We start from the raw sequence: 24,203 nt of genomic DNA, 5'->3' as shown, positions 1-24,203 counted from the left end.
TGTGCGAACAGAGCACGATAACGTGTCATCCAAAGCGCACCGCTGTGAACAACAATGGCTCCAAATCTACGATGACTGTGATGAAAGACCACATTTAATTCAAACTCTCACCTCCCAGCTTTTATGTCTCCGTGGAGGCAATCATTATTTCGCTCCGTTCGGTCATCTATCCACCATCAGCATCGTTTGGCCTCATCCTTTATAGCTTGCAGGTGCAAAGGTCAAAGAAGCTGCCATCCAGACAGCTATCCTATCCTGTAGGTTCCTCCTTCTTCACTTGGCAGGCGCCATATTGATTTGATTAGTTGCTAATTAAAACTTGGCAGGCTGGGTTGGGTGCAAAGGAGATCGCTCAATTAGCAGGGTGTCAGAGAATCTAATCTGGCCCGTCTTCTAACCCCCCCCCCCCCTCTCTCTCATCGCCTTCCTGCTCTATCACACATCTCCATGCTGTTTAATGAGTCTAAAAGATGAAAGAAGTGGGAGGGAGGCTAGGACACAGAACATTCTCCAGGAGCTGAAAGCATTCAGCCCTGTAATCCTTTAACTAATCTTTGCTTAAAGATGCGGTTTGTACGTTGTAAAGAAAAACAGCAGCTTCCAGCGGACGTTTGTTTGGGCACATTGGCTCTATGCGCCTTGATGCTTGCACCATTCTCTTCTTCTGGCAGAACAACCGGCTAACACATGGGCTGTTCCAGCTTTAGAGGTGTGCCTCTGGCAGCAGCAGTTATGAGCTTTATCATCCCCCTCTTTGTGTCTGGCAAGAAATTGCTTTTATTCTTGTTGTTTTCTTTTCTAAATAGAGGGGAACAGTGCTTTCTTATTAGTTTCCTACCATTTCCACTGAGCTGGCCAGCAGAGTACGTTTCACTTTCATTTGTGTTTCTCTCGCCCAAGGTTGTGTCGAGCAAAGTCTCTCAATTGTTGTCAACCGGATTTTTCATTCGGTACTTTTGCCAAGTCACTTCGGAACTAAAAATGATCTTTTGTTTAATAACCGTCCCTCAAAACACATGTACAGTAGGCCTATATTATATTTTACAAAGTTGTTTTGAATGAGTTTATATATATGTATATAAATATATACATATAATATATATTATATCTTATATATAATAATATATATATATATATATATATTATATACATATAATATATATTATATCTTATATATAATAATATATATATATATATATATATATATATATATATATATATATATATATATATATAATATATAATATATATATATATATATATATATATATATATACATAGACATATATATAACACACACTGGTGTTAATTATGCCGGTACTGCAAACAGTACTAATTATAATCATGAGAAAAAGGAAAAAGGTGGCAAGTGGAAAAGTGATGTAAAATCGTGACTTACAGCAGCAGGAGGTTCCTTCAGTTTTTTTTTTTTTTCTTCAATATAAATGATTATTTTTAGCAGCCCTGTCGGTTCACACATGAAGCCCAGCTTTTCAATCAGCCCCCCACCATCTAAACAGGAAAGGCATTGTCAAAACAGATTAGCGACTGTATGTGACTCTAATCTATTTTGACACACACGAACACTTACGGCGAAAAAAAATGTCTTCTATAAGAAGACTTTTCATATAGATAGAATTCAGAGCCCACCATATCTACTTTGTGGGAAGATGTTGCAATTGAACACTGTCTCCAAAACCTACGCCTACGTTCAGAAAAATACGGAACGGCTCTCAGAAATGTCTTCCGTGTCAAGACTGGCTGTCACAACTGCAGTAACCTTCTGGTTCTGCTAAACCCGACAGTCATTTGTTAACTTCACATTCTTATATAATATTTACAAGTAGTAGTTAATGGGACCGCCGAGACTGAAGATTGGAGCGGTCCCTGGCAGCAGGGGTGCTGGCAAAGCTCAAACCTGATCGACCGTGGCTTTTATGCGGTCGCTGTTGTTGTACAACAGCTAGTCGAAAATGTCAGCAACCTTCCAGTTGTTGGTCCAAGTGGGAGTTGCTGGAGGGCCTAAGGCAATTCACTTTAAATAAGCTTGCAAAACAGCCTCTTACTGGTACTACAACTTGTTGGCCATTGTGTATACATGTAAAAGTACTTTGAATATGCAGGGTTGTGTTGATCATAATAAATGTCAATTTAGTGAATAAAACAATCTTGATTTTAAAAATGTAACGTTCCTTCCACTTGTTACTGCCTTCATCCCTTTGCGGGTGTTCATTTTAAAAGTCATGACAGACAGCCAATGCTGTGTGTGTGTGTGTGTGTGTGTGTGTGTGTGTGTGTGTGTGTGTGTGTGCGTCTTGAATACAATCTGCAAATATATTCCAGGGGACTCAGCGGCATATGAGAGGAAATAGATCAATCAACTACATGTGAAACTTAAGTGTGTGTTGAGAATCTGAAAAGCCACGCAAAGTACGATGTGAGGCATGTGTGCATTTATGTGTGTGTGTGTAAGGGGGAAGGGGGGGGGGGAGTATGTGCATGCGCACACACATCAAGTGACAAAGAAGAATGGGGACATGGGCAGGTCCTGGTAATGAAGGACTGATAAGTCTTTATTTCCTGGGCTCGGGTTAATTGTGAGTACAGATAAAGGGTAATACATTGTCAGAAGGTAATGGCAGGAGCCTGGACTGTGCCCTGTTCCACATTCATCATGACTGGTGACGCCAGAGAGCAGCCATGTTTGAAAGGCTCGAAGAGCATGACAAGCCGTATGGCGAAAAAAAAAAGAGAAAAAAGAAATAGGGACGTGATCATGCATTTTGCTCTGTTTTTTTTAGAAAGTGAGTGAATCATCTTTTCAACATGACCTAAATATTTTCTATAAAATAGCTATTTGATGTAAGCAGTAATATTTTCTAATGGACTTTATTGTGAGAAAAACAGGCAACCAAGTGTCATGTTTCGATTTAAAAAAAATGGTCAAGCACACGATGAGTCAAACATCTCTAATCCATCAACCCATAACTCTCACTAAGTATTTTGTTTTTGCTTTTTAGGACAATGATTCTCATATTCAGAGACAAGTCAGAGTCTGTGTGTTTAACAAACCACATTAGGTTTCTTCATGACACTACATGGCACTCTATATATACATACACACATAATTACAGTTAGTCTAGAAGGGAAAACCAAATAGCACACTTATTCACAGTCTGCGATTAGAAAAAAAAGAAAAGAGAAAAAAAAAGTCTGGATTTTGAAAACACCAGCTTGGTATGAACATGACTGACAGAGTATATTTGTGACGCTGACACCCCTGTCGAGAGAAAGCCAGCAGGGACATGAGAGCAGGCGGACACAAACAAATGCAATCATTTTAATAGCAGCACTTTTAGCATATTTGAGTTTCAAGTTTATTTCCACACATGTATTTTGTAATTAATCCATATATACCCTGAGATTAGCAGGCAACCTTTGCAGGATGTGCCTAATGTTAATATTAAAGCCAAATAATGATGCCTGATAAATGCGGCTGTGAGACAGTTCACGGCATAAAGAAAACAATTTACCGTTCATGTTTAGAACGGCTCAGGAGCCGCCTAGCCTGTGTGACAGCTCGTTTCCTCACGCTGAGAGATTGTGCATGTTGGAAGGTGGTGCAGTGTCTGAAGAATGATGCGGCCCCGCCATTAAACAGCAGTGCTTCCCCCCCGACTGACGATGTTGATGTTGCCTCGATGCCATGATGACACTCAGTGCGACATGACGTACGATAAGTGTAAAAACGGTAAGCACATAGGGGATGGCCGTTGTTCCTTTTGACTGTTTGACGGGGGGGGGGGTCACGGGCAGGGTATAGCGTGGCGTGATGAAAGACAAAGGACATTCTTCATGCAAGCCGTTCGGGAAGGGAAAACTGCACCTTTGAGTTATCACATCTTGTCTAAGAGGAAATCACCTCGCAGAGTTATGGGGTACACCACCCATGAGATTAACCTATCAAAGAGGTTGAACTTCTCCTTAAAACTCATTTAGAGAACAAGGAATGTTTGGGAGCCATTTTCTACGGAGGGGCGAAAAATATCTCACCTGTCGTATGATTGTTCGTTGCTCTGTGAATAAAGACAACTGAAAGAAGAATTCATATGTATTAGTTGTTGCTTACGTATAAGTGAGTGTTTGGTACGGCTGCAACAATACGGCTCTGGGAAGAAAAAAAATCATATTCATATGAACATATAGTTGCTGTATTTTTATCACAAATGAATACCGTATTTTCCGGACTATAAGGCGCACCTTCAATGAATGGCCCATTTTAAAACTTTGTTCTTATATAAGACGCACCGGACTATAAGGTGCACCATGAATGCATCATGTCAGATTTTTAATCCAAATCAAATCATTCTCCATTTGATCTTTTTTATTTCAACTTCAGACGCAACAGATTACATTATAATCACAAAATAATGATCCATAGGCTATTTGATTCATGATTCATAGTCTTCAGCCGGCCACTTATGATTGATTTTATGACACAATATTTTGGGCAGGTTTAAATTGAGGAATTTGGTCCATATATAAGGCGCACTGTCAGCTTTTGAGAAAATATTAGGTTTTTAGTTGCGCCTTATAGTCCGGAAAATACGGTACAAATGATCAGTCAGTCCCCACGTGGCCTGACTTCTTTTTCTTTGATTTGATACAAATTCTTAAATAATTAACTAAAATAATCTGTATCAAAACAGCAAAAACAAAGTATATTCCCTTGATTGTATTTCAAAACTGAGCAATATTAGGCTATGCGTTTTATCTTTTTTTTTTTTCATTCCAAATGAATACAAAACAGTTGATGAGGAGAATACAAATAAGAGGCGTTAAATACAATATTGATTAGAGAGAAAAATGCCGGCAAAAAGCTGATGGACTACAAAATGTCCATGCCCTCCTACTACCTGGATGTATGTGTCGCCTTTTCCACTGCACCAGTCAGTGTTCAAAGCTTTAAATCTTAGAATGACATTTTGACCGGTGAGCGCCTCGCATACACATTGCAAAATGTCAGTGGGAAAGGCAGAAGCGATAGATAGAAAAAGAGGGATTATCCAAACTGTAATGCCACCGCACTTAAATCCAGCCAGCATCAGTTTTTATGTCATCTATCGCTCCATCCCTCTGGAAACATCTGATGAGGTGCACCAGACCTACTGACTCAGGGGATTTCAGTCATTTTCATCTGGACTTTTCCTCAGAAGTAAATGAAAGTTCTGGGCACACTTTCAACCACTAATGAGCACCATTGGCCTCTGCAATCTCTTTTTTTTTTTTTTTTTCCTGTCCAATTTCATGAAGTGAAGGGTGATAAAGCACAGGAGGGATTCAAAAGGGACACTCTTAATCGCAAATTAAAACCTAAAGACCCTTCACTTCTATCGTTCTCCTCCTCCTTATTTCTTTCACATCTTTCTCTTCTGCATAGGCAGTGAAATTGATTTGTAAATGAATCATTGGCAAGGTCCAGTGAACTGCCCTTTACACGTCTCCCTAGCTACTTCTTTGATGAACTCCTGTCCATGTCATTTCCTTTTCTTTTTTTTTTCAAGTCCTTTTCTGCCCTGTGAACTAGCCGTATTGTTATTGGTAGAATCTCGGCCCACTCATTTTCTTCAGTTTTTTTTTTTTTTACATGATCACTATATACACTGTATATGTGCAGGATTTTACACATGAAGTAAAATAAGCTTGTCTACTGGATTTGTTTTGTTTATTTATTTATTTGAAAATGACAATGTGAGGCTCCTTTTCTTTCTTGCTGTCTGAATGACTCGCTGTTGAAAAAGCACGTCAATTTTGGAGTATGTTATATATACATTGAGGCGGAACATTCATGATGCTTTAAAACCAATCCATCCATTAGTTGTAATTAAGATGTTTCCCCCAAATCAGCCTTTTCCCAAATGAGGAGATGTTACAGCCTCATATTCAAAAGTACTTATAGTTTGTCCGGCCTAATTACTTGCTGAAGTCTTGAAAAAAAAAAAAAAGTGGCTCCTTTCCTTTCCTTTGTTTTATGCTGATGTGAATTCTTGGTATCAGGGTTGTTGAGGAGAGAATGGACTACTCGCATGGCTGATCAGCCATCCTCAGCATATCACCCGTCAACAAGACGTGTTGTTGTGTTGGACTTCTGCTGGGAGCTGTCTTCTTGTCTCTGTCTCTTTCTTAGTGCCTCGTACACAGACACGTACGCACACACACACACACACACACACACACACACACACACACGCACACACACACACACACACACACACACTGCTGATTGAAATTTTATGTATAAATTTAGGATCTTGAGACAAGAGAATTGATGCACCTCTTTTAAATTATTCAAATATGTCAATGCAGTGCAGAGGTCTTGAAATGAATTTGTGCTTTGTCTTCAAATACACTGTAAAAAGTCTTTATTATATTTAGCCTACAGGATGTACTGTATAACTTATTTCAAATTCCAGAGTTGTTTATCTTACTAGTTGCTCTTTCAATAGGTCTATAGCAGGTACCGAACCCCACCAGTTTTATATGCGCATTCACCGAACCCCTCCTAAGTGAAATTTATTTTTATTTTTTTTTCAAATTCAAGACATGGATGTTTTTTACTGGTGCACAAAATGAACCATGCATGAGCATCACCTTATTCACAGAACAAAAGCAACACAATGAATGAACTCGCAACAAATTACATACCTGCAAATCAGTGCTGTTGCCTTTGTGAGACCAGTTCAGATATGCGTCATTATGAATTTACACCATAAATCAGGTATGTTCGGACCTCTGCAGTGGAGGCTCTGCCAAATCACTGAGACTGTCTCACCGAACCCCTAGGGTGTGATCGAACCCAGGTTAAGAACCAAGGTTACAAGGCATTTACTAGTTTCAAGGTTATTGGGCTAGCCAATGGCCCTAGATCTCACAAAAGTAGAGCACATGCAAACGCCGTAGAAGAAAGCCGGAATCAATCAATGAATCAAACTTTAGCCATAGATGGATTATCATGGAATCAAGAATTCTTTTCTTGATTTTTTTCAAGATGATCATACGGTAGTAATTATTGGTGCAGGCATATCTGAATCAGTCAAATTGCTTACATTAAAGGTAAGTTAATTTAAAAAAATGATGGGGCAAAAAGACACAATACACCTAAGTGGACATTCAACAGCCACTCTGGTCGATGGCTCACTTCTAGCGCTTAACCTTTAGCAGCTGTTATCTGTCTGAGAGCTGATTTTTTGGGATGTTTCCTGGTCTAACACCCTCACCGACCTGTCACCTCTCACTGACGCTCCCACAGTGTGCGACACTGAGCCTGCTTCCTTCCCTCCATTGCTCTTTCCTCAGTGTGTCAGCTGTTATTGAAATATTTAGCAAGCACTCTGGCTCACAAGAGTGTCCTGCCCTGCCTTTTCTTCTGCCTGGCTGGTAATACACTCAGTGGACACTTTATTTTCTACACAATCCGTATTGCTGAAAGGAATTTTGAATACTTTGCATTTCTCATGGAGCTCAATAAGGTCACCAAATTATTAGAAACAGTTGTTAGTGTAGTGCTGTGAGTACATCTCTGTACATTACAAACAATCGTGTGAAATATTGACGGATTATTACCCCTCTAACTGTATCAACCAAGTGTGAACAGCCTCTACCAATAAAAAATTCTGCTTATTTATAGGTTGGTTAGTTTGTTGTCAATATTACACTAAAATGAAATTCCGTACCACTTGGTGGATGTTTTGGCACATGTACCATGAGATGTCACTAATATTGTACTGGGGGCTTGTATATCCATTTGAGACTTTTTTATGATTAAGGCCAATACAAATAAATGACTTGACCTTTGCATTCATCACATTTAATGTCATACGTCTTAAACCATGAAGCAGCCAGGTGACAAATGAACAAATGGACAAAAAAAAAAAAAAGTGTGTTGTGGTAGACACAATGCTATAAGTTGTCCACTTTCTTACGCTGTCAACTTCAATTCGACCATATGTTTTATTATGTTGATAGAAATACATTTTTTAACACAGCTTCAAATGGAGAGTAAAAGAATTGGCTTATTTTGGTGTCTTAAATCAGTGAGGTTGTCGCCATAGTGACACTTTTCAAACCAGAACAAAATGTCCGTGTACTGTACTGGCATGACAACTGCTGCCAGTGGCCAGATGGACACTTTTTCTAAATTCTGCTGAACCTTAATTTAACAAAATGTAATTTGCGTAGGCTAAAAAAATAAAAAAATAAAAACGCCTACACAGATAAGAACTGTTCATAAAGTGTAGCATAGGAAAGTTCCCCCCCAGGATGCTATTTTGTGTGTCTTGTTACACTTCAAGGCCCAAAGGCACAGGACTGGCATTCTGGAGAAAACCTCTGTCCCAGTCACAGCTCATGGTTCCTCCAAGAGAATAAAGCCCACCTCTAAAAATACCCAGCAATGACTAACAGACTATTGTGAAATGCCATTCAATGCGCCCTGATCTAAATCTGATGAAATATCTGCGAAAATATCGGAAACATGCACTCAGGAGATGGCACACTTCAAGCCTGAGATAGCTGGAGAAGCTTTCTCACCACAAGGAGCAATTCAAAATCGCTGTCAAGCATCCTCATTCATAGTTGATTTTGTCAAGGCCAGAGTCATTCTTCATTTTCAAGTAATTATTTTGTACCACACACAAGAAAAAGATTTTTTTGCCTACATTACTATCTTTACAAAAATATGGTCGTCATTTCTTCTGTGTGCAGATGACCATATATGGGGCATTACTCACACAGACACAGTGTGTATGTGTGTGTGGATGCATTTATGCTGAAAATGATCATCAGTGTGTTTGTCTGCCATCAATCCGAGTCACTTGCTCCCAGCGTCAGCAGGATAGCTTTTAGTGGCTCACATCGCAGTTGAGCAAACAAACACTCCACGCGAGGCATACAGCCATCTCTTTAAATGTGCCTTTATTGGCTCACATGCATGTCAACCTGCACGCAATGTTTTGACTCACTACACGGAAACCCACAGGACTAATTACCACACGCCTTTTGGGACAGTCGCTGACATGTGTTGACACTGTACCGGTACTTTGATCAAGCTGCATCAAACACCCACCAGTGTGAAGGACCCCACCCTGAGAAACACATACACAGTGAAGAGGTCAATTGTACTGCTCAATCTTGGTTTTCACTTTCAGTGCATTCCACTATGTGAGTTACTTTTTATCTTGTTCTCACTTTTCATTCAACTGTTCCTTGTAGAGCACATTTCTGAGCTGTGGGTGATGTGGTGAGAAGCTTGTGTGTGTGTGTGGTGGGTGTGTGGGTGGGACATTTGTGGGCGATGATTTGGTGAAAAAAACCTTTGGAGAAACTTAAGAAGAAATAAAACCATGAAATATTTTTGGAGAAATTTAAATGGTACAATTAATGGACCAGCAAACCCAAAAGGAGGGCTCCATTGATGACCTACAGTAAATAGTGCAAAATCACACAATATGACCGGTAAATGAATTCATCAATTGATCAATGGAGCAAAAGCTGACAGTGGAGGACAGTCAGTATTTTCTGTTGGTGCCAAAACAAAATGTAATTTTGAGTTGAGTTGGGCCAATTAAGACGCAGGTTTTCAGAACTTGAACTTCAAAAGTATCCAGTGCAATGCATTTAATCAATCATATCCTCAGTTCTTCTTTATTGACCATTTTAAGGTGCAAAAAGACTGTTTCAACAAAAAAATATATATATTTTCGCTCAAATATTTACGGTGACTGAGCGAGATTGTATGGCTTGACTCGACTTTTGTGAAATTTGGTCATGACGCAATTTTTTTTCCCCACAGTAATATGTGACTTGCTTGAGACTTGAAGCAAATAATGGTTTGACTCGACTTTTGTGAAATTTGGTCATGACGCAATTCCCCCCCCCCCCCCCCCCCACAGTAATTTGTGACTTGCTTGAAACTTGAAGGTTACGGCTTAAGACTTGATTGTGACTTGCACGTGACTTACCCTAAACCTCTGGTTTTATCAGTGCTTTACCACACAGAGACAGTGTAAGCAGTTTGTCCATTGAATTTTATTTTAAAAAAGCAGTCAAGAGAAAGTAAGACAAGCCAGTCACGGTGAAAGAAACAACTCTTCCCGAAAGAAGACAAATAAAAGCAGATAAGGTGAAGGCCTGATGTTGTATAGCAACAGCAGACATCTTTTTTGGTGTTGCTGTACCAGTCTTGATAATCACCATCACATCAGGTAAAGAAAAATAAGTACTATATACTGTATATATATTTTTATATGGGGCAGAGAAGGTTCTAAAAGTCGACTAAGGCACACAGAGCCTCCCCAGGAAAACAAAAATAAAAAAAATCCAACAACAGAAAGAACACGAAATGATGGGGGACTTGAGAGAAATTTGTGCAACATTTGCTCGACAATACATTCAAGCAAGAACGACAACAATCCGGCATTCGATTTTCTCTGAGAGGCAAACAGACCCCAACACTGGAGCAGGTTATGCACTTTGATCAATAAACACCAATAAATCACTCTCTTTGCCCACGTCAAAAGCGTCTTTTCGATCAACGTCATTTAACCAGATATGTATTTACACAGACAGCATCTTTTACACAATAGTACAAAATACTTATATACATTGGCTTCATTTTTGATCATTTGTTTTATAAAATAGGATTCTTACAGTGAGTTACACTTATTATAATTCTGCTTTCACCAAAACTGCCATTAAATTTACATATAGTATAAGTGTGGACAATGCAAGTGTTGGTTGTGAATACTGTGTTGTACTTTAGTGGCAATTGGAGCCAATCAATGTAGAGCAACAAATTGCCCTTTATAATCAACCCCACCAATGGTGCTGTGCAAAGCAGGGATGTGTGCTTTATGGTCTGGGTTAGGTAAGCTGACTTGACATTAATGCACAGTAATATCTCGAATTGAACTTTCAAAAAAAAACACTTGCTTCTCTGCTAACCGGTCATTTTTGACAGACAGATTGATCATTTGATTCCACTTGATATCTATTTTTAAAACAACAACAAAAGCTCAGTGTGTTGAAGTGCAATTTCCCTCAGTGATGTCTCGATGATAAAATAGTTTGAAAGCTAGAGATTTAAATTTGCATTTTTGCAATGAGTACACTGTATAACATTCACGTGGAACTGTACATAATTGTCACAGCATGAAGACCACAACCACTCACGAGCATTCTGAAACTCACGGGAAGCAGTAGACACAGAATAGCTTCTCCTCACAACCAACGGTCTAATTGTTTGAGGTCACCATCTCTGTTTTGGTGAGGCCGCTAGGTAGCTGACCTTTAACCTCTCAGGTTAACAGCTGCTTTCTTTTGGCAAACCAAGACAAGAAGATCTATTCCGACATGACAACACTTACTGACACATAGGTGTGGGCCATAAAAAGGTACAGAATGTTTCGGTTGTTGGCCTTTGTAAATAAAGGCATTTTAAAAAACAAAAACAAAAAAACTATTTATCATGCTGCCAAGGCAGCGTTGCAATTATTTAGTCACTGACTAAAAATATCAGTATTAATATAAACTTAAAATAAATCACAACTCATGGACCCTCATTCACACAATCTTGAAACTTCTTTTGTAAAATTCTGTGCAACATAAAGTCTCACTAAAATAAACGAAAAAGATGATATTTAAGGTCAGCTTGGAATTATTGTGTTTCAAGTTTGAGGCAGGCTGGTAAGAAAAGCGAGCGAACAAATGATTTGTCCTATCACTGAAAACGTCAGCCATTTATGAAAGAAAAATCCTAAAATGCTTCCACATATTTCGTCAATGCCGAACCCCAAATTGTCTCAGTTAAATATTTCTTCTCACAGATTAGACGGCGCTGAGAACACCTTTGTCTTTGCACTCCTTTAAATATTTGTGACTGCAGCAGATGGTTTGGCTGGCCACCACAGTCCTTCGTCAGGCACTCAACTGAAACAAGTTGTGTCATGTATTTACTCTACTGATTACGTTTAACACTAATTGGCTTCTTCAAGAAATAACGTGTTTCTAACTCTCTTACAGGCAGTGAATATCGGTTCTTCTTGGGGTCGTATCAAAATAAACTTCGGGTTCGATGCTGTTCATGCTGACATAAACCTTAGGAGGCACATAGTACGTGCATCTGGTACCGGGCGTCCTGCTCACGAGTCGCGCAGCTAAGGCCGTTTGTGGAGCACAATGTCACGTTGTGACCCACGCTTGAGAATCTAAATTCAGAATTCAGTGAGGAGCGAAATTAATGCTTGAAATTGCAAGAATCGGTCACAGATAAACTCATACGAGAAGACAAATAAATACACTGTGAGAGTGAAATAATCGAGACGACACAGTTCCATAAAAGCGGGGTGGATGTCGCTAACATTGATCATCTTTTGATTTTCCCTTCGTCTCCCGAGACAGAAGGAGAACATTTACCCTCGCCGGCAACTGCAACCAAGCCCGTAAATAAATTAAAAGAAAGAAAAAAAAAATCAACAGTGAATCTTGCGGCCTCCTGTCCAGCTGGAGGCCGCGCTGCTACCTGATGCGCCCATCAGCATACGGCGATCTCATTTGGGATTTGGGATCGGGGCTTAGGGAGCTCCAAGGGTTCTTGGGGCAGGCCTGCATGACAGGGCAGGCGGTTGGACCCACGGCGCAGATGTCCGCTGCCTCCCACAGCTCGCCCACAAGGCTGTCGACCCAGTTCTCCAGCTCTGGGCCGGTCAGGGCTGCGTTCTTCTTGGCCTGTTCCGCGTAGCTCAGGCTAACGGGGATGTTGAGCACCGGGTTGAGGCCGTGGAAATTCTGCTCCATGTAGCTGTTCTTGGGTGGCCCATTGTGCAGCTTCAGAGTGTCCTCTGGAGAAACACAGCAGTGAACAAAACAAAAGGGGCGACATAATCAGTAATTTGACTTTAAAGGCCAAAAGAAAACATGCTGAAATATTAAAGCGTGGAACGTAATTTGCTTTACGTGACGTGAATCTCTAATGCCCAATTAACTCGGATTGATTTTGTTGCCCTGGCTCTAGAGTTCCTCTTTTATTATTTGTTACATCAAATCAACACTGTGGTGTCGTTCTAAAGACAGACTGGTTGGCCCCTTGGTCATTTTCATGACAACTGACTCCTTCAAATGTCAAGAGACAATTTCTCCTTAATTCACCTTTCCTACCCTGAGCTCCAGTCAAGCTATAAATTCCTCACTGGTTCTCTAACTGGGGTGCTAGCCATCTCTTTTAAGCTTGGTTTTGGTACACAAACTGCCTAACACCCGCATGAGAGCAGACATCAGCGCATTTCATGTGTTGGTGACAAAAAAAAAAAAAAAAGCAGACAGACATGGAGGTTCTCCATCTGATGAGATGATCAACGCCGCAACAAGAGCAGAGTTTATTCCCTAGTCATGCACTAGTGACTGCATGTAGTTGTGCGTGTACTCGGGTGCTGACGTGGCAGAGCCCAAAGTGGTCTTTTTTTTTTTTTTTCTCCCCTACAACTGCCCAAATCACTAACAGTGCAGCCTTGCGTGTGTGCATGCTGCTGCAAGTGCAGGTAGAGAGTCACGTTGTTAACTTTTACTGGCACTGCATGTAAGAGGATGCCAGACGTGGCAGTAAATAACCAGCGTGCGGAAGGAGGCCCTTTGAAAGCACAATCCGCAAAGCTGCTTCAAAACACACAGTCGTCCAAAATGCAAAATTAAAAACATGCCAACAACCTCACAACTTCATTTCATTTTTTTTCATAACAATCTCTATATGTAAACTGCTAAGAGGACAATGGGGGTTAAGCTCTCACTTATAGCCCAGAGACATTGAAATATAATTATAAATTCATTTTTTAGTACTTTATGAGATGTGTGTTTTAACAATTATAGTAATCCATTGAGCTGTGATACATCATTGCCCATAGACTTGACACCGGTTGCATTTAAGAAAGTAAACCGCCATAGGAATTGGTGTTTATTGCCTTAATTAATGTTTCATTGGCTTCATATAAACATTTTTAATTCAAGGTCCTCCAATGATTAGAATCTATTGAGACCTCCGCTTTAACATAAACACAAACTGTATTTGTTATTCCTTTTGATCCTTAGCTCAGGGTGATTATTCTATACACGACATATAGCGTATTTCTATTGTTAAAGATTCATGTTTACTATGTACGAGTGTCTCATTTGTGTTATCTGAGGTGACTGACTCCATGACAAACAACCAGAGTCTGCACAAGCCTAGACTTTTCTGCAAAAAAATTCATTGTGTAAGCGTAACCCACCCTTATCTCATGAAAGGATGCTGATAGGTTACTTTGTCACAGGCATAAAATAAAATAAAAAAAAGGAGTATACAGTAGTTTGGTTCAATTCCCAATGCAACTGCACAGCCTTAATGTGCACGTAATAAAAGAACAAAAAAGCACGTCTGTCCTCTATTGTTAACCTTTTTTTTTTTTTTTACTGTGTGATAATCCTGTCAAATTCAAATACCACACTGTTATGATGTCAGGGTAGCTAACGCAGCTGTCAAATTTTCACCTGCACACCTCACAGTAAAAGCGTAAGCCAGAGTTTAATGCTTGAAACTATACGAGGGAGAGCTTAATAGAACTTGGCTTTTAAAGGAAGAGCTGTGAACTGTTTAAGTGATTTTTGTTGCTCAGTACCTCTTGTGCATGTGCAAAAACAAGAAATTCCATTCAATATAAAATGTTTTAAAGTCTCTCTCACCTTGTCGTATAGGCTGGTGCTTATTATAAGACAAAGGGGCGATAAGGAAGCGCATCTCAGCCACGGGGCTCCAATGATGCAGAATTCGGACACTCCAAACTCCGGGACGCAGAGGCTGCTTGAGTGGTGGTCGGTAGTGGGTGAACTCAGCATTCATATCGATGAGAATGTCATAGGTGGCAGCGATGACGTTGGTCGGGTCGATCCACACGACCGTTACGGTCACGTTAGGCCCTTTCGCCCATTTCTGCATTCCCACCGTTTCATCCATAGGGCCCATCAGGCCGCCAAAATTTCTAAAAATTCGTTCCTTGGCATCCCACTCTGTGCCGATCTGACGGGAAAAAAAAAAAGAATTGGAAGAGGAGAGAAAACTGTAAGAGACGTATGAATTCCCCTCCAGTGAACAGAAGGCAGTAACAGACTGCATCACCATTTCACCGTACTATTAAGATAAGCGACACAACTGGCTGAATTATCATGGAAAATAATCTTCAGCATGCATTTTTCATCAAACAGCACGAGCCTGCACATAGCAGTTATACAGACTGTAGTATACAGATGCTGACAAGTGGATTATTTTTATTTTTTTTTGTCTTGTATTGGAGTCTGTTTTTCCACTCTTGCTGGGAGGAATGCATATAAATTGACCAAACCTCCACACCATGTTTTGACTACATACTGAGAGACAGAATGGAAAACAGTGACAGAAACAACAAGCCAGTTTACAATATGAGGAAAGAAATCGAAGCTATATGTGATCTATTTTGCCAAAGTGATGACAGGGTGTTTTTTGCACCGACCGTGTTTAAATACATTCTCCGGGTTTCATAAATGCTGCAGTAATACTGTCTCATTGATGAGTGAGGAAAAATATCTGTTTGGCGATATCTAGCGGGATTGCAATACCTTTCTGTACACAAAATGAGATGTGGAAAATCACTATTGATATAGGGGATGTTAAAAGGATGATAGAGATGGACAATCATGCGCAACACATGATGAGAAACAGAAATGTGAGACGGATGGCGGTTTTAAGAAGTGCTCATCCTTACAATAGTAGCTGATTAACACAGCCTCACCCTACTGAACGATCAATGTCTGCCTGGAATGGACTCTGTATTACATCCTTTGAGAGTTGAGAATAGGATGTACAGCACATGATAAATAAAGACCATTCCGATGAATGAGAGTCGAGCAAAACACAGCTCACTTTCGTCTCAATTAATTGACAGACCTTTGGCATTCTTGCCCTTTACACCTTCGTTCTGTGCTTTTAAAATTGCTAATCAGGCCATGTCAGGCACCTCTGTAGCTCATTAGTTTATCCAAGGCTGACTCACTGGCACTCTACATCCCCAATTGATTGGCAGAAAGAACATGGGAGAAAAGAAGGCAACATTGCCAGGGGATAATCCCTGCAATCATTGAGCAAAGTACAGTTTCATTTTTTTTTGAAAGTACACATTGGATACTAGATAGATATTTGACATTGCACTTAACACTTTTGACATTGGTAACAAGTCGCACTGGGTCTGTTCACGTGGAGTGGTACGAGCTAGACATACTCCTGGTCCATTGGTTGAACCACAGAGGATTGTCACGTGTTTCAATGGAATACATGAATAAATTGGACAGATAATGAAATGCACCATGGACAAACACATTTACATACTGTGCTTGTTTAGAGATAATATCAGCATGCAGTTCTGGATGGTGATTTTATTCATTCATTCATTCTCCCAACCGCTTATCCTCACGAGGGTCGTGAGCGTGCTGGGGCCTATCTCAACAGTCTTTGGGCAGTCGGCGGCGTACACCCTGAACTGGGCACACAAAGAACCATTCACACCTTTGGACAATTTGGAGTGGTCAATCATCCAACCATGTGACTTTGGTACAAACCTAAACATGAATTTCCCTTTAGAACATTTTCACCGAACAATTTAGTCCCTGAAACAATATAACTTTGGTTTGAATGTTCCCAGGGGTCCATGGCAAGTTCTCTGATGTGACAGCCTTTGTTTGACTCTCATAGAAGTAGGTACCATATGTGCAAGCAGTACAAGAAGCCACCAGAACCAAGAAAGTCTTTCTTCAGGTTGAAAATGGGTCAAACGCAGATTAACTCCTGGCCCAATTCAGCTTCTAGCTTACATTGACCTCCACACACAACCTGTCCCTTGGTGCCTATAACCCAATAAGCTTGGGCTTAGGACCAACACTCATTTGCTCACCAAGGCTTATGACCTTGTTGCGCTTATAGCTATACTTAGAAGAAGATACCACTGCTCTACTAAGTCTGTGCTGGTAACCTGATCTCAAACTGTAGTCTCACTTTCTCTCATTGTAACATCATCGTAGCTCGAGATTACCGTGGCCACAGCACAGGAGCTCCTTTTCAACTGTACAGCTGCTTGTACATCAAACAGTACATTTTGCTATTTTTCCCATTACAGTATTTAATGTATGTATCATCAATGGAATGATCTAGAACCAGACCTGACTCTCAATTCATTAACTGATGGAGAACCATAAGGCTCCGATAAAAAACTAAAAATATAATGAAGCTCCCGTCATGTCTCTGCAGACCTTTCGTCTTTGTCACTGGTTGGCTGGTAACCACAGCACGACATCTCCATTAATTAAGTTAGGTCAATATGATCAGGCAGCATCTTGGACAGTCACAGTCGGCATCTGGCCTTATTTAAAACCTCAGGGCACGCATGCCCCCAGGGCCCCATTTGGACCCTTATTAGTGGCCCTGCTTTGTGGATGTAATCAAACACAGGTGTTCACTGTGGCGTCAGAATATTCCCCCGAGGCACAGGTTACATTACTGAAGCGCTGAGGCTGGGATGGATTGATGCTGGAGGAATACTGTAGATGAGGAAAAACATGCTGTAGCGAAGAGGTGAAGAAAGAATTTCAGAGAAAATAGTAGCGTTGTCCCCATTTGATCTAATCGGAAAGGACTTCATTTGCAACTGATTGGTATCGACAGGTTAAGATGAGAATTTTTTTCTGGAAGTTAAAAAAGCGATCAAATAATCGGAATAGTTTAGAATTATAGTACATCACACACAGCAATGTATTCTCTGTGGCCCACGCATTGGAAAAACAAAATCTTCCCTTCGCACACAATACCTTTGGAATTTGGTGTCACAAACTAATGGCAGCGAGCTATTGTGCTCGTCTGCAGCTCATTAAAAAAAAAGGAAGCAATCATTGAAAGATAGAAACATTGTGCTTACGCAGCCTACAGTGAAGGCTGTACCTAATGATGTGGCCCATGAGGTTATGTTAGTCCAATGAGTGGACAGATTTATTCAGTGCAAGGTTAATCCTTGCCATATGAATGTCATGCCATGTAAAACTTGAGCCAATACACTCGTTTTAACAGCACGGGCTCAGAACTGCTATGTATTGAAGGGAAATCAGGGAACACGTTAATCCAAGTGCATGGTTTATCTCGCCAGTTACGCATATAGCTTTTGTACAAGGGGTCATATCCTTTGCGACGATGGCAATGCCACGCTAGCTGTCTTACTTAAAGTCTTTCTGTTCTCGTTTTGTGAGACAGACTGACAGGCAGACTGACTGACAGCCACTGCACAGTGCTAGACACTGAACGCACTGTGAGGCTGAGCATCCAGATAAAAGCCTCTGCTCACATCACTTCGCTGTCACTCAGGGTTTCATACGCTCAACACACAAGCGGGGGCTCAGAGAGCGGGAGCTGCATGGCGACTGGGTGTCTGAACTTCCTTTACGCTCCCTTTGAGATGTTTGCAAAAAGGTCAAAGAGAGTCTGGGAGTGTCCAGGTAACACAAGCGTCGCCTGCAGGCAGCAACAGACCAAACCAATTCATTCATACATTAAATGGCATTTCAAATTCCACCCCTGCTGGAAGCTACGTGACGAACCACGGAAAATGTCAGTTTGCATTCACTCAGCTAATTTTGTGTATGCTGCAAATACACTCTGTATCCGTCACGTCAGAGCACTCGCTGCCGGGTCCTTTACTGGGGGGAAAAAATAAATAAAAAATCAAGGGAAGCATTCTACTGTGAAGGTGAGAGGACATTCTATTCAGGATCAACAAATCAACACCATGTGGAACCATCCGATGAACTTGAATGAATTCAATAAATGTGCATCTTACAAGGCCATTCATGTCAGGTTATTTTGAAGGCATGCAAATTGTCTTGGCGGCAAGGTCACAATAGAGGAAGGTCAACATTTCACTTCAGCAAGTGGTGTCTGGTCCTGTTTAGGACTCAGCAATTTACTAAAACTGTTTTTCCTGAAATGAGCAAACGCTGATTGATTTGGTAACTAAAGCGCATTCTAGCAAATGAAAGACAGGAAAGATTTGATGGAAGATATGAGATGATATGCAGACTCACCTCTGCAAACTGCAACCTGCTGAAAGTACTTTCAGGAGGTTTGGTTAACTTGAAGATCTTTTTAGGTGCCACCCAGGTTTCCATTGTCTCAAGTTTGCTTGTTGCTAGATTTGTGGCATGGTGCCTGACAAGGTAGCCCTGGAACTTGTCGGACTGGAAGTAGAAATGCACAGACACTGGGTGGCCCATGGGGAAATACCTGGCAGAGAATTTAGAGACATTGTTAGCAAATCTGGAAATGAAGCTGTGGACCGTCAGTGAGCTTTGTGACAACAATCTGATCAATACATCTGGTGCATATTATTATTATTATTAGTCAAAACCTGGTATCGCTTCATTTGACTTTTTTGCCCAAATTATTTTAAAAAGAGAACAATATATAATTGGAAAAGATCTGAAAAGGAAAATAATATAAACCCAAGGTTGCGTGACTATTAAACTGATTCACTTATTCATGTACTGATCAAATATGACCAGTCCAAATCTGCCTTGCGATTGGGATGTTTGGGATTCAAGGTGTCAAAAATATTTCATTGTTTTAACATCTTAATATTAACGCTGGGAAACATATTTTGACACTTGTATGACTGTTAACAATATAAAAATGTTACAAAGAATTTTCCGATGGTATTTTTCTATTGACCCCTTGATTCTGGGAAAATAAATATTTTAAATATGAAGCAAATGAAGACTGATCAGGATTTTCAATTTCAGAAGGGGGAAATTATGGAGGAATGTGATCTTCAAAGAAGCAAACTTTTATTTGAATCATTATTCTGTTTGTGACCTGGCTCAGAAGAAATGGGACAGCTGAGACCACAGCAATACAGAATAGTCATTCACATTAGTCATTGAAGTGGGCACACACACACACACGGACAGACACACACACCCGTCCAGACACACGCACAAATTTGAACTGGGTCATTCAGTCAGCTGAAGCTGAAAGGAGGCCTTGCCCTCCTGATTGGTCTCTTTGTGAGTGTGCCTCCTCGTATACGTGTGGCCAGCCCTCGGGGTGGTACGAGTGGCTTCTGGAAAAACCAAAAATGAGCCAGGATGGCCACTGCTGGGCAACAATCTGCAGCTGCTCTCAGCACACATCCTGACTCCGAGTTCTCATCCCTTCTGCTCCTTAACATTCATTCGCAGATTTTTCCTTGAACAAGTGTGCAGGCCCAAATGAACACACTCATACTAGCCACCGCTGCTCTCCTGTGCCTGAGGCCTCATCAGTATTGTGCAGAAGGAGCCGGCCGGAGTCAACCACATAGCGGGAAATGCTCCGCTGACAAGCAGAACAGCAAATATTTGCACCCACAAGTAGAACCTCCTCGCCGCTGTAGCCCAATTTGTATGTCTGTTTTCCATTCCCGCCGCTCTCCTCTGTTCTCCCTTCACATCCTTTTCTTTGTCTCATCCCTCAAGCTTTCATTACCCCCCCTTTTGCCCAGTCCTTTCCAAAAGACAGACAGGGGGAACTGGTCATAGTGTAGTCTGCACAGAAGCTCCATTCAGGCCTTTAAAGCAGTCACAGTGGGCTGCTAAAAGAGCCAAATCCCCCTCCTTGACGTGCTTTTCCATTGATGCATCTGCTGGTTGCACATCTCCATTCGACATGACTGTATAATGTGTGCTATGTGTGCTTTTTCAGGAAAAATTTGCATCTGTCAAATGCTGATCGTAGCCTATAATAGTCATTCAATATTGAAGGCTATCATATATGTTTATGTCCCGAAGTATTAAAATAATGCCCAAAAAAAATAACGAGTATTTTTCTGATTTTTATTGAGTGTTTAGGAATTTTGGATTCATCTGTGGCATTACTCTCATTCTACTCATCTCTCTATATATATTAAAGATGTCTATTTTCATCTTGTCTATGTCTACTCTCATTCTACTCATCTCTCTATATATATTAAAGATGTCTATTTTCATCTTGTCTATGTCTACTCTCATTCTACTCATCTCTCTCTATATATTAAAGATGTCTATTTTTCTCTTTATCTGTAAGAAAGGGTGGCAGTTATCTTGAAAATACAATAAAAATATTGAAACAGAGGTCTTATTAGTGGTCAACCACATACCAGGAAAATGACAAGGCTAGTAGTAAGTATTTTTCTTAATTTGTTTGACAAAAACCACCAACAAGAACAACAGATCATCAATTTCTTTACTCCAATGTCCACTCTACTCAGATGTGATGCCTAAGGCTAATTATTGGATAAAGGTCAAGGGTAAAAAAAATAAAATAAAGATTACTACCAGTGAAGTCAAAAGTAACAATCATTTCTAGGGCATGTTTGTCAGCAGTTATTTTCGGATCAGGTTTATTTTTTATCTCCATGCAAGTTCATTGGCGCAAAAAGAGCTGACATGAGATCCGAGGTGGTCTAACCAACCTTGACACACCAAAATTAATCAGCATCAACACCCACACTAATACATATTGGCTAGGTGACATTAACTTTATGTTTTATTTAAGTAGGAAGAAACCAAAGCACCTTGAAGAAACCCACGGAGGCACAGAGATAATATGCAAATGTTATATTTCTACTGCATAGACTTGCCGTCATATCTTAGTCACAGTCCTTCAGCAAGTGCATTTACAAGATCCCTCAGAGTGAAAAAAAAAATAAAATTGGATTTTCTTCTGGCCTATTTATGTCTTCATACAACTTTTCAATGCTATTGGAATTATTTTTATTGATTGATTGATTTTTATTTATCTATCTCCCCCTCCCTTATATTATCTTTCCCATGTGTAAGAGTGTGTGTGTGTTTATGTGCATGTGGTCCTCGTCCTCGGAGTTTCCTGATGAGACATGCTTGACTACTTACACGCCAATATACTATTGCTGTTGTCACTAACTTGTTTTCGGGTCTTTCTCAACAGTATACAGTATGTTTCTTTTGTTGACGGCTGTTGTTATAGTGTTTAATTCTTATCCAGGGTATTCCAAATGGTTACGTGAATTTTGGCCAATATTTGTGCAATTGCTCTGAATAATTTTCCATCTTTCAAATTGCTTGTTTTTGCCTACATAGACAACTCTCTGGTTTAAATTCAAATGTAGTTCTCATAGTTAAAACACAAATCTGAAACTCTACATAGACATTCTGAACTATTTATTGTACCAATAATAAATATAATTGGGGTTGGATATAACTTGAACAACAAATTCTGACAGAAATACCCGGACATAAAGCCTGATCTTTACCATATTCATGTTTTTGTCAGGAACAAAGAAAATGGCCACACAGTGAAAATATTTTTTTTGTCTTGATATGGTGTCATAGTGATTCTTACCCTAAGTGAGCCAACCATTGCAACTGACATGCTTTTGACTTGATAACAGCAAGCGTGCTGCAGTCAAAGAAAGTAGGAGATAGAAAATAATAAATGTTGCTGGATCAAATACTGACAATCTGAATAAGTATCAACTGTAGATCAGACAGCATTGCTTTTTTTTGTGATTGTTCAAACAAATGTTCTGTCCCAATTAAGTTTCTTTGACTCCAGTACACTGGTGTAAGAAATGATTAGAATGTGCACAGAAGATGTCATGCTGTTGCTGCAATGCTACAAAGGTATTGCGCTCTCTTCTCTTTTGTTTAGACGACGGGCGCTTTTTTTCTGTCAGGCTTACACAAATTGGCATTTCACACCTCCACATTCTGTTTTTAATTTGTTTCTGTTTACGTAATCCCTTTGCATGTTGATTTCATCACCTCAGCGTAAACTAACAGAAGAGTTAATCGGAAAATGCTCTTACAACAGATGTTAGTGAGCGCTTATTCTGATGAAATGCTTCATAAAGTCCATGAATTCAAGATGTTCCAATTGCAATATTGCTTTTTGAACACAATACATGGGTCACATTTTTAGAAATCCAACATTTTGAACCAAAATGTTTCCTCTGCTAAAGGTCGCTTTTACAGACAGCTCTGATTTCACGATCACATTGAACCCCATTAAATTGTGGTTCATCAATGCAGAAAAAGTAGAAAAAAAAAACAATTATATAGTCTCTCTATGTCACAGATGTTGCAAGTGGGTTTCGAACATATCTCAAGTGTGAGTTCACTGTCCTGAATCTATTTGTGCAACAGGTGAACACTGTTAGAGAGTTTAAATGCAGTTGGAATAAACAAGTGAATGTACACTGACTTTGTACTTGCTGCTTCATTAAAATAGCTCCAGTAGAAAAGGTACTACACATCCATAATTTAGCGATAACAGGCTGTCCTTGCAGGCTACGTTATGGTTCATTCATTCATTATGTCATTGAAATTCGCTACAGATGGACATTTAAGACTGGGGTGGACGCTTCCGCTTAAGCCATGCTGACTAGAAAAACAGGACTGAATTTCTTGCTCTTAATTTTATTTACTTAATATTTATTTCATAATAATAAGGCTGAGAAAAAGTTGGCTTGTTTTGGTGAGAAAAAAAATCACTTATAGTTTATTGATAGATTTTATAGTATGTATAGATTTAACTGAATAGTTCATGTGGATGTGTTTGTAAAATCTAACCTGCAGCTGTGGTCCCTTGGGTTGCCTTGGAGTGACGCAGCAGCGCGGGCCAAGCCCAATCTTGAGAAGGAATGGTAGTAGGTGAGCTGTGTGTCCGACAGACTGGCCACACCATCTGGCTCGTCGTACACATTTTCCCAGTACGAGTTTAAGCCTGGCGTCCCCGATGGAAATGGTCCAAACAGGTAGACGTCCAGATGGTTCACTATCTCCTGGTTCACACTGGCTTCAAACTTCCTGGCAAAGAAGGTGGGACGCACCGTTTGCTGCAGAGAGGAAGATGGAATAAAAAAAAAAAAAGGGAGATTAAAAAATTGTTCTGTGCCAGCATGACAATGTAAGTGATGTGATGTGTATGGAGGGAGAGCAGATATGAAAAACAAAACAGAGGAAAAACAAATTCCAACACAAACAAGGATGGCAGACTTTACCCTCACCACTTTGTATCACTTTATATAATGTCTTATATATGGTCATGATATGAAATA

The 24,203-nt window shown here is 40.1% G+C and overlaps 1 protein-coding gene across 1 annotated transcript in view; it reads right to left on the bottom strand.

The window, feature by feature from the left end:
• Positions 1–10,068: 10,068 nt before the first annotated feature.
• Positions 10,069–24,203, bottom strand: part of xylt1 (xylosyltransferase I) — a 61,327-nt gene continuing 47,192 nt past the window's right edge. The window contains exons 8-11 of the mRNA XM_085911971.1: positions 23,716–23,981; positions 19,177–19,375; positions 14,767–15,100; positions 10,069–12,896 (exon numbers count right to left, since the gene is read on the bottom strand). Coding sequence (XP_085768097.1) covers positions 12,574–12,896; positions 14,767–15,100; positions 19,177–19,375; positions 23,716–23,981 — 1,122 coding nt within the window. The 3' untranslated portion in view covers positions 10,069–12,573. The remainder of the gene's footprint in view (positions 12,897–14,766; positions 15,101–19,176; positions 19,376–23,715; positions 23,982–24,203) is intronic.

The sequence above is a fragment of the Syngnathus leptorhynchus genome, chromosome 5 (assembly GCF_054491065.1).
Source record: "Syngnathus leptorhynchus isolate UIUO chromosome 5, UIUO_Slep, whole genome shotgun sequence".
NCBI lineage: Eukaryota > Metazoa > Chordata > Actinopteri > Syngnathiformes > Syngnathidae > Syngnathus > Syngnathus leptorhynchus.
The sequence above is the reverse complement of the archived record's forward strand: the minus strand, read 5'-3'. Positions and strand labels throughout refer to the sequence as shown.